The 14,974-nt window shown below is 39.1% G+C and overlaps 1 protein-coding gene across 19 annotated transcripts in view; it reads right to left on the bottom strand.

Annotated features, from left to right (window-relative positions):
• Positions 1-3,567: 3,567 nt before the first annotated feature.
• The window catches only part of Kidins220 (kinase D interacting substrate 220), a 103,490-nt gene continuing 92,083 nt past the window's right edge, over positions 3,568-14,974 (bottom strand). For 12 of the 19 annotated variants that reach the window (XM_048804857.1, XM_048804860.1, XM_048804861.1 and 9 more), the window contains 3 exons: positions 14,158-14,256; positions 12,437-12,673; positions 7,131-10,128 (listed from right to left, as the gene is read on the bottom strand). In XM_048804857.1, the coding sequence (XP_048660814.1) occupies positions 8,866-10,128; positions 12,437-12,673; positions 14,158-14,256 (1,599 nt within the window). In that variant the 3' untranslated portion in view covers positions 7,131-8,865. Of the gene's footprint in view, positions 4,786-5,386; positions 5,444-7,130; positions 10,129-12,436; positions 12,674-14,157; positions 14,257-14,974 lie in introns of those variants that run through there. The other 7 variants (XM_048804870.1, XM_048804873.1, XM_048804872.1 and 4 more) reach the window with 4 other exon arrangements.

Genomic DNA, 14,974 nt, shown 5'->3' with positions numbered 1-14,974 from the left:
GCCCATGGCTGTAAATTTTTAAGAGACTTTTCTAAAACAACCCTTTGAGAAAACCCAAAGCCTATTTCTATTTTTTCCATATTTTTATTGGTGCATTATAGTTGTACATAATAGTGAGACTTGTTGTTACATCTTCATACATGCACACAATACAGCAATATAATTTGGCCAATATCATTCTCCAATATTTCCCCTTCCCTCCCCTCCTTTTGCCCCAGTCCAATTCCTTTCCTGATCTCCCTTTGATTTTCATGATATCCTCCCACCCTCACCCCCTGCTTTCTTTTCCTCTCTAGCTTTCACATATGAGAGAAAATGGGATCCTTGACCTTCTGAGTTTGACTTACTTTGCCTAACACAATGTTCTCAAGTTTTATCACTTTACTGCAAAGGACTTAATTTTTCTTTATGGCTGATTAAAACTCCATTGTACAAATATACCACATTTTATTTATCCATTTATGTGTTGATGGTCACCTAGGCTGGTTCCATAGTTTGACTATTGGGAATCGTGCTGCTATAAACATGGTTATGCATGTATCACTGTAGGAAGATGACTTTAATTCTTTAGGATAAGCACCAAGGAGTGACACAGCTGGTGGTTCCACGCTTAGTCTTTTGAGGAACCTCCACACTGATTCCCTAGCGCCTGTCTAATTGACAATTTCATGAACAGTATAAGAGTGCTCCTTTCCCCCACACCCTCTCCAATCCTTATTATTGCCAAACCCTATTTTAAAACAAGTAGATAATGCTGCTGGTGGTGTTATAACAAATAAAACTAAAATTCAAATATATCGTGGGAATATGTAAGAATTGACTTTTCCATAACTGGTAGAGAACATTAAGAACAAATATTTTCTCAAGAGTGGGCATTATGTAGCTACACTGCTTGGGCCTGAATCCTGGCTCTACCACTTAGGAGCTGTGTGACTTTGCAAAACCATTTAACCCTCTTTGTGTCTCAGTTTCTCAAAAATGAATTGAGCATAGTCATGACTATTGTTATAAGATTGTCATGAAAACTAAATTAGCACGTATGTATAAATGTCTAAGAATATTGTCAGGCACACAGGTATTTTTATTATAATAAATGTATAATGATACTTCAAATATCTAAATGAATGCAGAATGACAAATAACTGATAAAATACTTAGCATAAAAAGTTGAATTTGAACGATCAGCTGATCATGAGTCACCATTAACCCATTATATTGCTAAAGATACAACTGAATGTGACCATGCCATACATTAATATCATAATTTATTAAATCCAAGAAAGACACTGTCACATATAGGGTGTCTTATTAATTTAGGGACCATTAAGAAAAATATGCTGCCATTGCTTCTATTGATTGTAAAACACATTCTACTTTCAGACAGGTCAAAATGTAAAAAGAAAACCCCAATGCATCTTAGAATTAAAAGAAATTCTGATACAAAACAAACAAAAAAACCAACCCTGGGAAGTAGTTCATAGAGTTAGATGGCAGAAGAGTTTGTTTGCAATCAAAAGTGCAGACCGTGCCCGATTGCCCACTGCGGGGTGGGGCTGTATTTCTAGGACAGGAGTGCTCAGTCGAGGAGGGTTTAACTTCTCACTGAGGACCATCCCTGCTTCAGATAGGGATAGGGCAGGCAGCTGGGGTGAAGGCTACCAGATGCACAACTGCTACAGAAGCCACCATGATTCACCATTGCCATTGCTAAGGGCTGGGGAGGGCCAGGGGTTAAAGAATCCATAACAATAGAATGTTTATATTATCAATATTTGTAATTAAATCTCAAAATCAGGCAGATTCTGGGTGGATTTGATTGTCTGAGAGTTCTTTGAATGAAAGGAATTCTAGGGGTTGTGAATTTTGGTCTTCCTACAAATTATGCCACACTGGAAACATGTTAAGCTTCTCAGAAGCATGGAAAGAACCAACTTCCTGAAAACTACACTCTCCAAAAGTCTCTCTTACAATTAGGTGTTATGATTTTAACAGACTGTCCTAACAGAATAAAAACTAAAGTAACATTTAAGAGACATCAACAGAAAGAATTAATTGCCGCTACTGTTTAATACTAGAAGACCACCATGTTTAAAGGCTATGGATAATTCATGTCAACTCTCAGTGCTCACCTGAATGGTCCCCTTCCTCCAGCACACATGGCCACACCCAGCTTCTGAGTCTCCCTTGATGCTCACAGGGGCCGGTGACATAGGAAGCCGTGTGGACAGGGGCAGAAAGCATTGGGTGTATCAGGCCAGCCTTGGCCAGCATTAACATCCCTGCCTCCCTCTCTTCTCCTATGGATTGACTGAGTGCAGAAGGTGGGCCACAGGGCTCCACAGCCTTGGAGGATGGCACAGCCACAAGACCAAAGAGCCAGGTCCTTACGTCTGGATGTAAACTTAGGTAATACTGAATTTACACAAACAGGAAATAAACTTCAAATGTATTCAATCAATGAGATTTGAGGATTGTTGTTACAGTGGTTTGCCAACCTCAACACGATAGATTTTCAAATACACATCGGTCCATTCATTATAAAATATTCGATATGGAATCCTAGGTCAAACTTGATCAGTGGTTTGAGATGGGAAATGGCAGAGATGGGTGGGGGTGGTCACTGAAAGTAACAACTAGCCCTAGGTTAGGTTTCAGGTTGAAAAACTGAACTACATAGGGTAAACCTCCATCTCAGACTCTGCACTGGTCCTGATATTAAATATTCTCATTACATATCCCATTTGGGGGCTCAGAGAAAACTTGCCCAACATAGCTAAGTTGAACTTCAACATATTTTAACATGTATTCATATTTCAACATTTGTATTAGAACATATTCTAATGTAAAATACAAAATTGAACCATTTTAGTTTGATTCTACAATTATATTGATTTATAAGGTCAGACTCTCTATGAAGGACCAACCAAAGGGCTTAAGGCACACGAGAGGATTTTCAAATACATCCAGTAGGACACCTCACCTAGCACTTTAAAATGACAAAGCTTATCAAGATGGGCTGTGGAGATCCATCCTGGGAGCCTTTAACACAGCATAGTATTATTTCTTGAAAGTTCACTGGAATCACCAATAGGAAATTTATGACAGGGTGGGTATAAACTGAGAGGGAGGGGCCTATAAAGAAGTAGGGCACAGATAGTTTTAAGGCATTCACCATCAGTCCCTCAAGACCCCATGTGGGATCTGGGAACAGAGTCCCCAGCTTTGCTGCCTTGGTTTAGATGTGCTTCATTAAAATTCACTTAAGCATGTGCTGACGTGCACAGGCTCTCTGATTTTTTTTTTTTTTTTTTTTTTTTTTTTTTTTTTTGGTGCTGGGGATCGAACCCAGGGCCTTGTGCATGCAAGGTAAGCACTCTATCAACTGAGCTATATCCCTGTGGCTCTCTGAAATCTAGGGTCTGGCCTGAATGCTTGCTGAGGTTTGGCATTCTCCTGTGCTACAGGATGAGCACAAGGCAACTGGGGCAGGGGTGGGGAGACTCCCAACACAAAAAGACTGAACTCAGGTAAAAGAGGGAGAAAAACGCAAAGAACTAAAAAAAAAAAAACTCTCAAAATAAAAAGTTTAATTTGCATTAAGTATAACAATATGCAGTCTACATATGCTCAGAAATACAGCTAAAAAGTGCAAGTGTCAAGAACTATGATAATTTTGAAAATAACCATCTAACTTTTTATTAGATATCTGACCAAGAAGATGCTGTGAGACCTGATATGTCAGGTTTTGTAGATTATTTACATGCTTTTTGCTATACATTCGGGCTTTTACCTGAAATTTCATAAAAGGAAACTTCATTAAAACTAGTTTAAATTCTATAACTACTGAGAACAAAGAAAACCGGTAGAGGTGAACAACTCTCTCATCCAGTCAACAGGATAGCGTGGTCACCAAATGGTGGACTGTGTCTTCTTCACCCCATTTGGTGAGGAAGGCGGCTTTCAGAAGTTAACCGAACAGTCAGGAGAAATGAGAGGAAGTGTTGCGTGGGTCTATGGGCAGGGTATTGGGATCTAGAGTCCCTTTTGTCTTGAAAGAAAATGAAGTAAATGAGTATAAAATGTTAAAATTAGAAAATGGTAGTGAATAATCAAGACAAGCTTAATTATTTCAAACAGCTTATTAATTTGGATAAGGAGTTCACAGTCCTACATTTTTAAAACAATTTCATTTATTTGTGTTTTACTAATTCACTTTAATGTTATTCCATGTCTTGCTAAAAGCCCGGCAAAATTAAGAAAGGACTCCTAACACATCACTAAAGTAAACTACACTACAAAAGAACCAGAAAGGTCAGGACCTGGGTGTATCCATGATCCACCTGACAGCTGATCTCCAAAGGCAGATAGGAACATGTGCTCTCACTGCCTTTATTCCACAGCATGATGTCATCCGTGCTTCTTGCTAAGTTAGGGAGGTATTCACTCCAGCTAGGTTTTATTGACTTTTAAATAGCTGTCCCACTGCTTTGGAAAAACAGATGGTCCCTCTTAGGATCTTCCAACTTCACAATGGTACACTGGATGGAAAACCCTATTTGGAACTTTCAATGTGGATCTTCTCTTGGGCTAGATGTGGCCACACACTCCCCCACGATGGATGCTCTGCAGTGGCAGCAGCCGCTCCGCCCAGGTAGTCACCTAGGCCACGGTGGACACTGACATTCCAGTCACGCTGTCGCTAGGCTGTGATGTTCAGTAGGTCAGGACTGTTTGCTGCACCTTGACACAGGAGTCACTGTACAGTGCTCCTACCAGGAAGTGATCCTGCCCCAAGTCAAGGAATATCTGTGATCATTCTTCCTTCTTGACTAGCTCCCCCCACGCTTTTTTTTTTGGTACTAGGGGTTAGACCCAGGGGCATTCTATGACTGAGCTACATCCCTGGCCCTTTTTGAGACAGGGTCTCAAGAAATTATTGAGGCTGACCTCAAACTTGCAATCCTCCTACCTCAGTCTCCTGAGTCCCTGGGATTACAGGAGGGCACCCATCTATTCTTATACATTATCTTCCAGAATGCTTCACTGTACTGGAAAATTAGGACACTGTTCATTCTATAGCCACTGAGGCCCCACTCAAAAAGGGTTTCAGCCCAAATTCCAGAAAGTGCCTGTGAAGCGACCTGCCCACAGCCCTGAGCTTCAGACACTGAGGAAGGTGTAGCCGGGCTCCGGCTTGCCACTCCTTGCACAGAAACGCTTTGACCATGTAGATGACCATGGTTAATTCCTACCAATCATTCTAGATGCTTCTTGTCTATGGGGAATAGTAGCGAAAATACAAATTCTATAGTTGGTAAGAATTGTTTTTCAGTAACTGGCTTATAACCAGTAGACCTTGAAAACTTTTTTTTTTTTTTTTACATACCTGTATTTAAACTGGATCCTCTGAAGATCTATCTATCTCAAGAACAGCATTTTCTTCCTAGGTATGAAAGGGTTTAGAATTACATAAGATTTTTAAGTCTCTATTTAATCAATCTCAACCAGGGATTCTCAACCTTTGATAAGTGATGAGCCTTTTAAAAACCATCCATTGCTGGCTCACTGTTATGGATAAATTTCTATTTTCCCAGTTCATTTGTATAATCATGGCCTATGCTTACATTCTGAGGGAATGGCAGGGGGCACAACCACCTGGAAACTAATAATGCAAGCATTTCGGACAACTTGGCCAGGCCCTTCCACGCTCCACCTGTCACAAGCAGAAAAGCACCCCAACTTGTTGCTTCCCTGTGCCGGTGTCAGCAGGTCCCCAAGAGAAGCTGGGGGACAAAGGAGCCTGCTGCCCAGTCTCAGGTGTTTGCCAAAAATGTCAATTTTATTGCCCTTCCCTCTGCCTGTTTATTCCCAAGGTCACTCACCCAGGAAGTAAAGAGGGCCGTGCCCTTTAGTCCTCCCTTGTCCTAGCAGTGCAGGTGAGTTACTCAGGAGTTAGCCAGGAATCCATGAATTCTTAAACTCTGGCATATTTCTAAAACAGGCTGAGAATTCCTGGTGTAGCCAAAAATTATGTGGTCTTAAAAACATTTTGAATTTAGTATTTTAGCCAGAAAAAAAAAAAAGGATTTAATTTCATTCAAAAATTTCTAACAATTAGTATTTGTAAGAAAAAAAAATCATGACAAGAAATACATTGTACTGCAGCACTACAGCATGCAAAAGAGTTCTCAAGAAGAGAACTGTGAATATATTCTAAAATTACTTGACTAGGCAATTAAAATCATTCTGACCACTACATAAATAAAATTTACAGAGGTAAAATATATAACCTGAAGACAAATTTTCCTTTTAATATTGAAAATGTTGGTACGGCTATGAATGCTTAAATTTCCCAGTATAAGAAAGCTGATCCTTAGAACACTCAGCAACATGAGTGTTGAAAAATATCAACAGTTTCTTTTCATTCCCAGTCTTCTCCATTGAAGAGGCTGCACTCAGAGGTAGCACTCCGTAAGGCCACAGTGAGCACATCTGGCTTGAGAGGGTGCTGCACCAACAGACCTGAGGCCTACGGTGGGGGGAGAATGATTCCTAAAATATAACACTCCTAAATGAGGCAGAACCTCAGGGATCAGCAGGACTACAGCATCAATTTTCTATCATTTTTCATCCAGCTTAAAGCAGAATTGTGCATACATGTGAATCAGACTGAGCTCTGCATTATAAATAGATATAGACACACATACACATTGACACAAACTCAAAGGGATGATGGTGACTCAATAACCCATCTGGTTTGTCAATTTCTGCTCAGTGTGAAAAAGCAAACTTGTCCTGAACATTCAGTAATAAGCTGATATCCTCCAGAGATCTGGATAACCTGCCCCTTGGAGCTGCAGAAAAGCACCATCTAGTGCTCTTGATATCAACATGTTCTTGGTCCCTGAAGTTTCTGGAACACACCATTGAGGCACTGGGACCTCAGAGCCAGATTCTCTCAAAAAGACTCACAGAGGCAGTTTACAACACTCTGCCAACTATGTGACTGTATGTGAACCTAAAGTCTTTACAAACTTTAGACATGAACAAAACACACACACAAATTACTTTATTTTTAATCAAAAGATGAATCATCGTCACTGTAGTGAGCATAAATCCATGAGTCAGAATAGCATGCAATTTTTTATTATTTTCTAAATCTATTTGTACACTTAATACTCCAGTATTAATTTCACGAACAATATAAAGAATATCCTCCCCAGTGACAGTAAACTGCAACCACTCACCTAAAAAGGAACAAAATTCTGCCTCTGAAATATTTACTAATTACACAATATTGAAAATGAATAAACACTGTAAATGTTAAAATATTAAAACTTTAACATGTCTGCCTTTTTAAACATTTAAAATCTTTGTTAAAAGATCATGCAGAATAAACACTTCATGAAAATGCTCCATGACACTCAAACATCAAGGCAATGAAACACAAAAAAGCAACTATCTGCACAATGACTGGGCACATAAATAATTTAATCAGCATAGCATATTAATAAAATTGATTAAGTGATAAACATCACAAATATAACACTAAATCTAGGTCACGCATCTGTGATCTCACCATCTACAATCCTACCTGTGACTTAGGATCTACTGCCAGATTAATTCTCCATAAAGAAGTTATGTTAAACCGACAAAAAATTTTAATGCATGATGACAGGCTATACTTCTCTGGTCTATACAAAACTTAAATGTGATCATTCTCTTCACTCTGCTAACAATAAATGGAAAGTATAGAGTTTCATAGTCATATTAGTTTTACCTTTTTTTAAATTCTTGCTTTGTTACATGTCTTTAATTTTTTTAAAATGCATTTTATTTTTTATAAATTTTCCCTGGAATTAACATGCTGATTTAGGAACAGATGAAGTAGACAAATTCTGCCCTAATTTAGAAATTATTCAGTTTTACCTAATATTGCCTTGCTATTTGTCACTAACCTGATTTCTTCATGCGCTCATTTCATTAATAATTAGTGCCTATTATTCATGTACCCCTAATTCTCCAGAGAAAGAATTCATGTTTCTTTCCCTCTCACTGCTAAGCTCACTAAGAAAAGTTGGGCATAGGTGAGAACAGACTAGGGTGGCTTCTAGGGCACAGGCGGATGGTGCTGGGATTTGAAGAGAACTCAGATACTATGGAGGTAATCAGTCTGCCCGCCCTGACCCCCAGTCTCCGAACAGCTCATAATGGCCTACTTATACTACTATGGGTACTGTTGGCTCACTTTCTTGTCAATTTTTAAAGCCCTTCTTGTTATATATTATGTGGTTCTACTTAAAATTTAAACTTCTTTGATAAGCAATTTGACACTATATAGAACACTGATTCTCAATCTACTAAGTATTCCTTCACCTTTAATATCTGGGATACTCTAAAATATGTAAATTCTTTCCTAGATTAAACCCCTTAAAAACAAAATTTGCTTTTCTGCTTCATCTAACAGCATGATTTTCCTTAAATGTTTGATGAATGAATGTTCTACAAAAGGGAGCACTAGTTTTTTCTTTTGCAAATTAAGCCCTTTAAATTCAATAAAACATTTCTGATCTATCTTTATAGCATGATCTTGTCTCAAAAAGTTTTATGGAGTTATGTGCCAACAAAAGACTTTTAAAAGTAAGGTTTTATGCTGCTAAATATAGAGACAATAGAGGCTGGCTGGTGAACTGCCATTTCTTAGGTGTCCTCTGTTGTAAAGCACATACTTCTTTCACCAAAGGCTTGACCACCTATTAACAAACTATAAATGAAATGCATACAGGTGATGTACATGATGGTTTCAAAATATAGGACAATTTTGTTATAAGTATAGTAATACTATTCCACTTTTCCTTGCTTTTCTTAAAGAATGCTTTCTCTTTCTTCTCCGAAACCTGTACTATCAGAAGGTGCCACTGTATGGAGCTCCGGAGAATCTTTCGAGAGCCTTGTGTAACTTGAATGCTGGCTACGCTTGTGTGTCATGCTTTTTAGATTTTCATTCTGAACAGCAGTTGGGTTGGGACTGGATCCAGGCCTCAGAATGACTTGAGAAGTCTCCCTCATTCCCTCCATTTCATCAAAATTTTGATTGGCTCTATTAGCTGGAGCAGTGTTGTTGTTCAGGGTCATGGTACTCGGGGTTCGATTCAGATTATAGGTCTTCTGGCACGCAGGCCAGCTCTCTTCAGGGCTGCTAGCTATCAGGCTACATTCAGAAGGGCTTTTCTTGTCTTCTGAGCAAATGGACATCCGAGCTATAACTGGATCTTGCAGGCCACTCAAACTATGTGGTATTCCCCTCTTCCCACTATGACTGTCATCTTCCAGCTCGATGAGGTTTGCCTTTTCAAGCTGAGAATCATCAGCTGCTTCATTGTGCAGAGAGTGATTGGGAGAACTTTCGTTGGATCTCACTCCTGAATCCGATGAATCCTTTTTGTCAAGGAGGGCATCAGATAAATATTCCTTAGCTTTAATGAAGGTTCTGATTGGCTCCGTGCTGTGTTCTGGAGACTTAGATGCTCTCTCTGCTTTGCCTTCAGCTTTTTTCTCTTTGTCATCTTTAAGCAGTGGAGTATTATCTGATTCTTCTGCACCAGATTCATCTTCATCACTTGGAAGTTTCTGATAGCGCAGTCCACTTCCCTTGAGCTTCAGATCTGTCTGGAAGAGACTGGACCTTTCTGAGGATTTCTTGCCTAGAAGTAGCTTACTACCCGACTGGTCAGATTTTTCATCCTCTTCAGTAATAGGATCCAGGGGCGAGGCATCATTAGTGGAAACCCCTGATGATGAATAATCTATAACGTCCCCCCTCTTCATTAAAAATGATTTCCTCCCATCCTCTTGCTTTGGCTCACTTTCCTTCCCCTTTTCTTGTTCTAGATTAGAATGAATAGAGCCCCCTGATGAACTCTGACCCATGTAATACGTGCTATGTGGAGAAGATCTGCCACTAATTGTTGTAGACCCTGTGCCCCCTTCTAATTGGGACATTTGAGCAATATATTCTCTATATGCATCTCTATACTCGGCCTGCACCTTATCAGTAAGCTTTGAAATTTCAATACTGGAATCCTGGGAATTGAGACTCGAAAGACTTGGGGTTCTGCGAGTTTGTGACTGTGAAGACAGAAAAAAAAAATTAAGAATTCAAATAAGCAAAAAAAAAAAAAGAAAAAAAGAAAAAAGAAAGACATAACACATCAGCTTAGAAAACATATATATACAATAACAATTTTAAATCATCAAAATACCAAGTTCTTTTAAAAGAACTCTACATAACACGTTAACAAAAGTGTGAACTTACGACTGATTCTACTGTTATTAGGAAGTTTTATGCAAATTTTAATAAAAGTAATTTATCATTAATATTTAAAAGTATAATTAAAGTTTATATTAACAAATAATATTAGCATTTATTTTCATAATGTTACATTTTCAAATTTTATTTCAGGTAAAGTCACCTCACTGATAAAAACTCCTCTTGGAAGAAAGAAGGACAATGAGAGTTAAGACATATCTCAAGACAAAACACTTGCGTCTTCAAGGCAAGATAGAAGGAACCTGCCTCAACTTGTGAGACATGGAAGTTTCTGTCAAATTTCAATCCAGAGGAAGAAAATGTACTTCAAATGCCAAAGGGGAAGGATTTAAAAGGAATAGAGTGTAACAGAGAAGACAAAGATTTCTAATAACTGCAATGAAAGCCATGAGGCCAGAAGCTGGGCCCTAGTCAACACAGAAAATGAAATAATTTTAAAAGTCTGACTTCCAAAATAAAGTTTTGGGATTAAAATTGCTTTAGATCCCACGAAAGCTAATAAATGAGCAATCTACAAAGTACAGACTAGGAAACAGCAGTGGGCTATGGAAGAAGAGGCATCACAAGAGTTTAGAAAGGGGCAAGAGCAAAGCCTGATCCTGGACAAGAAGCAGGGCAAAGCCTGCTCTGTGGAAGGTCCTAGACCCTTAAGAGGGCTCCGGACACTGTCAGACAGGAAGGACAGTGCCATCCTCCATCCACAGTAACAGCTGTTCCCAAAGGCAGAGTGTGGCCCCTGACAATGCTATCTCCCCCACCCACCTTCATCCTCCCAAGAGCGCCCACGGAGCTGCCAAACCTCATGCAGGAGACATAACAGTACTCAAGGCAGCAGCACTCAGGGGACCCAATGTTCTTCTACGAAGCCAGGCATTAAAGAGATGCGCAAAATAATCCCATTCTCACTAGATTTTGTTTTGTTTTGTTTTGGAAAACAGCCATTCTTCAGAAAAATATTAATTATCTTAACATGTATTTAGTTTATTTTTAAATAAATTAATAAATATTTAGAAAAAAATTTGGTTTATATTTTTAACACAATAAATATTTATAGTAAAACAAAATTATTTGGGGTCCTCGATGATTTTTAAGAATATAAAGGGATCCTAAGAACACTTTGAGGACTGCCGCATGAATGGGAAACAAAGAACTTTCCGGGTAAAGATGGAAATACCAGGAATAGTAGAGCTGAGGCTGAGATTTCTTAAAATGTTTTAAAAGGAATCCTAGGGAAACGAAAGGCACTATTGAAACACAGATAAAAGAATAAAATGTGGGCTTTGTTTATTATAAAATACATAATTTTACCTGTGTTAATATTCAATAATAAAATGGTTTCTCAACTTAAATAAGATAAAAAGAAGAAAAAGGATGAAAAAAGTATTTTTACTACTAAACAAAACACTCTTAAGAATGGTGGCCCTGCCAGGTACTGCTCTTCCTGAACACTACTCCCTCGTCAGCAGAGGTTCCTTATGATTTTGCTGTTTTCCTCCCTTGCCAGCTTCTGGACCCTGCTGTTTTCCACTAGTTCCTCTTCTTATTCTGCTTACTCCTCCTCCTGGGTCTCTCACTTGTATTTCAGTTCTTGCTTCTCACCTGTCCTCCCTTTTCTAAGACTATCCCAAGGGAGATCTCACTTATGTCCAACAGCAGGTGACAAAGGGCAGACAATACCCACAAGGAGTGTGTGTATCCTGGAAAATCAAATTATAGGCTGGGTTCACTGGGATGGCGGGGCTAACTGTCAATGAAGATGTGCTTCAGGCAACGATGAACTGCCCTCCCAGGAACACAGCAAGGGAAAGGCGAATCTGCAAGCACCCTCAGCACTGCAGCCCAGTCCTTCTTACTCTCCACACCATCGCCCTACTTTATTTTCACAGTTCTTGTCAATTTTTGAAACCTCTTATTTTTCCCTATTTTACTGAATGTCCCTTACTAGGTGAACACAGCTGCCTGAGAGAAGGCACTCCTCTATCTTGCCCACTTGGGTACTCATTAAGCATTTTCAGAGGTGACTCTATTAGCATACTACTGTATTCTCAGTGAATCAAATACTGCCCTTATTCTTCAATATTATGACATATGCCATGCAGTAAATACCTGCCAACTTAGATTACTGTGACGCGGGGCGCCTTCATCTAGACCAAGTGTGTTCAGTTCTTCAAAGCTGAAGTTCAGTGTGTAAGGAGTCTGATTGGAAAGTTCAGTATGAGGCAATTCGCTGTGTGAAGACCGACGAGCAGATTCCCCATGAGGAATCGGAGCACTGGTGTTTTCATTAAGAAAACGGGGGTCTTCAGGGACCACTTGGTTTTCTGCATTTCTCATTTCTAATACCTTAACAGAAGAAAAGACATCATGTCTACATTGACAAATCACAATTAAAAGCTTTACAAATAGTTTTTAAAAATATAACAATATAAAGATATAACGGAAATGAGAAGGCACACATACTCTAAGTGAATTTCTAATGAATTTGTACTTTAATTTAATAACACTGAAAGAATGGCAGAAATCATCTAAAATATATACAGTTCTTACTCTTAATTTGTCCATTATATCATTAGTTTAGTTAAAAATCTGAGAGCAAAATGAGTTGCACAAAATGCAACTGGAGTGTGTCAAAGAAACCCAGAGCTGGGGTGTAGTCAAAGCATTAAAGGTAGATTTCAATCAGAAACTATTGCAGTGAGGAAGACGGCCTCAGTCTAGAGCTGGCTCATCACAGCAAGGCCAAGTGGAAATTCACAGCCAAGGAGCAGGGAGGGTTTGGTTGTAAAGAGGATTCTGACTCAACAGATTTTACAGAATGCTTGATGAAGGCAGGGGAGGGGAGGTTGGTAGGCAATGAGGAATCTGATTAGATACCAAAAGCAATCACATGTTGAGGCCAGGGGTTCCTTCTAAACCAATTAACAGGGATTCTTGCTAGAACACAGCCAAGTAGGCCTGGTAATGCTGGACACTGAGGGTTGAGGCCTGGAGGGCACATAGGGGCCTGATTAAGTAGGGAAAAATGAAGGAACTTTGGATTGTGCAGAGGGGAGGGAGGGGAGGGGTGGGGCTGTGGGGATGGGAAGGACAGTAGAATGAGACAGACATTATCACCCTATATACATGTATGATTACACTACTGGAGTGACTCTGCACCATGCACAGCCAGAGGAATGAGAAGTTGTGCTTCATTTGTGTACAATATGTCAAAATGCATCCTACTGCCATGTATAACAAATTAAAAAAAATTAAAAGTCCATGTTAGTTAAAAATAAATAAATAGAAACAGAGAGAGACAGAGAGAGAGAGAGGGAGAGAGAGAGAGAGAGAGAGAGAGAAAGACAGAGACAGAGACAACAGACAGACACACACACACTTTAGCAAGTGAAAACATGGAGAGTTGGAGAGTATAGTCTCTTCCTCAGATTTCTGGGAGAAATGCCCCAAAAGGCAAAGATTGCCACATACTGCTGTGTGTACTTTACATAACACAGGATGTTACACAAGTATAAAATTCAATTAAAAACACTTTTTGTGTAGTGTTGGGACTTGAACCCAGGGCTTAGTACATGCCAGGTTAGTGTTCTAGTGTTTGGGTGCACCCCCAGCCCTTTATAAATTTTATTTTGAGACAGTGTCTCAATAAATTGCCTAGGTTGGCCTGGAACTTGTAATCCTCCTTGCCTCTGGCTCCCCAGTAGATGGGATTACAGATATCACCACCACACCAGTTTAGGCCAGTGCTTGTTGGTTCTGGTTTTATACAATGTTGTAAATAATTTAATGTTTTAATAACAGTGTTATCCATATCATAATAAATATCTTACTGTGCTTCTGAAAAGGTGCCAGTCTCCAAAATTCATACTCATTTCTTTCTTCAGTTCATCAATATTACACTGAGCTAATACCCGGCCATTTATGTTTGCCTGAGTAAAAATAAAATCAAGTATAAAGACAAAGTGTAAAATATTCTGAATCACTAGTGATTAACAAGTACTCTTATATTTGGTTTTAGAGTCATTAAAGACTACAAAGGTTGACCTCTAAAAAGTTATCATCCACAAGATAGTAACAAACAAGCTGAATTTGCATAACAAAAGCCACTCCATCTTTTCCCAAGTGTCAAACATTCAAATAAAACATCACCCTTCAGAGATCACCCACACGCTAACTCTCCCAGCTAACTCCAAAACTATTTACCCTGCCATGGGTAGCAAGAAAAATGTTAGGGTATATATATAAATGTAACCGTGGAAAATCTGACTATATCTGGACTTGGTTGACCTCAGATAGGAGATGACTTCCCTGCAACCCCAGGCATCATCAAACTGTGTGGCAGAAACAGGATCTCAAAAGAGACTTCCATGAATGCATTAGCCTTGCAAGTCCAAAGCTACATGCTTTCATTCATTGTGACGGGATCATAAATCTTATATGTCACAAAAATGTGAAGTTGTGGGAAATGTGTTGCTAGTGTGACCTACTCTGATAATTATTAAATATACAAATATAATTACAGGCCGAGTATTCTTATCCAAAACACTTTTGACCAAAAGTATTTCACATTTCAAAGTTTCCAAATTTGGGAATACTAGCATGGGCTTTTGGCATTGAGTAGTCCTAACCTGAGAATCTGAAATCTGA

The sequence above is a fragment of the Marmota marmota genome, unplaced genomic scaffold, assembly GCF_001458135.2.
Source record: "Marmota marmota marmota unplaced genomic scaffold, marMar, whole genome shotgun sequence".
Lineage (NCBI taxonomy): Eukaryota > Metazoa > Chordata > Mammalia > Rodentia > Sciuridae > Marmota > Marmota marmota.
The sequence above is the reverse complement of the archived record's forward strand: the minus strand, read 5'-3'. Positions and strand labels throughout refer to the sequence as shown.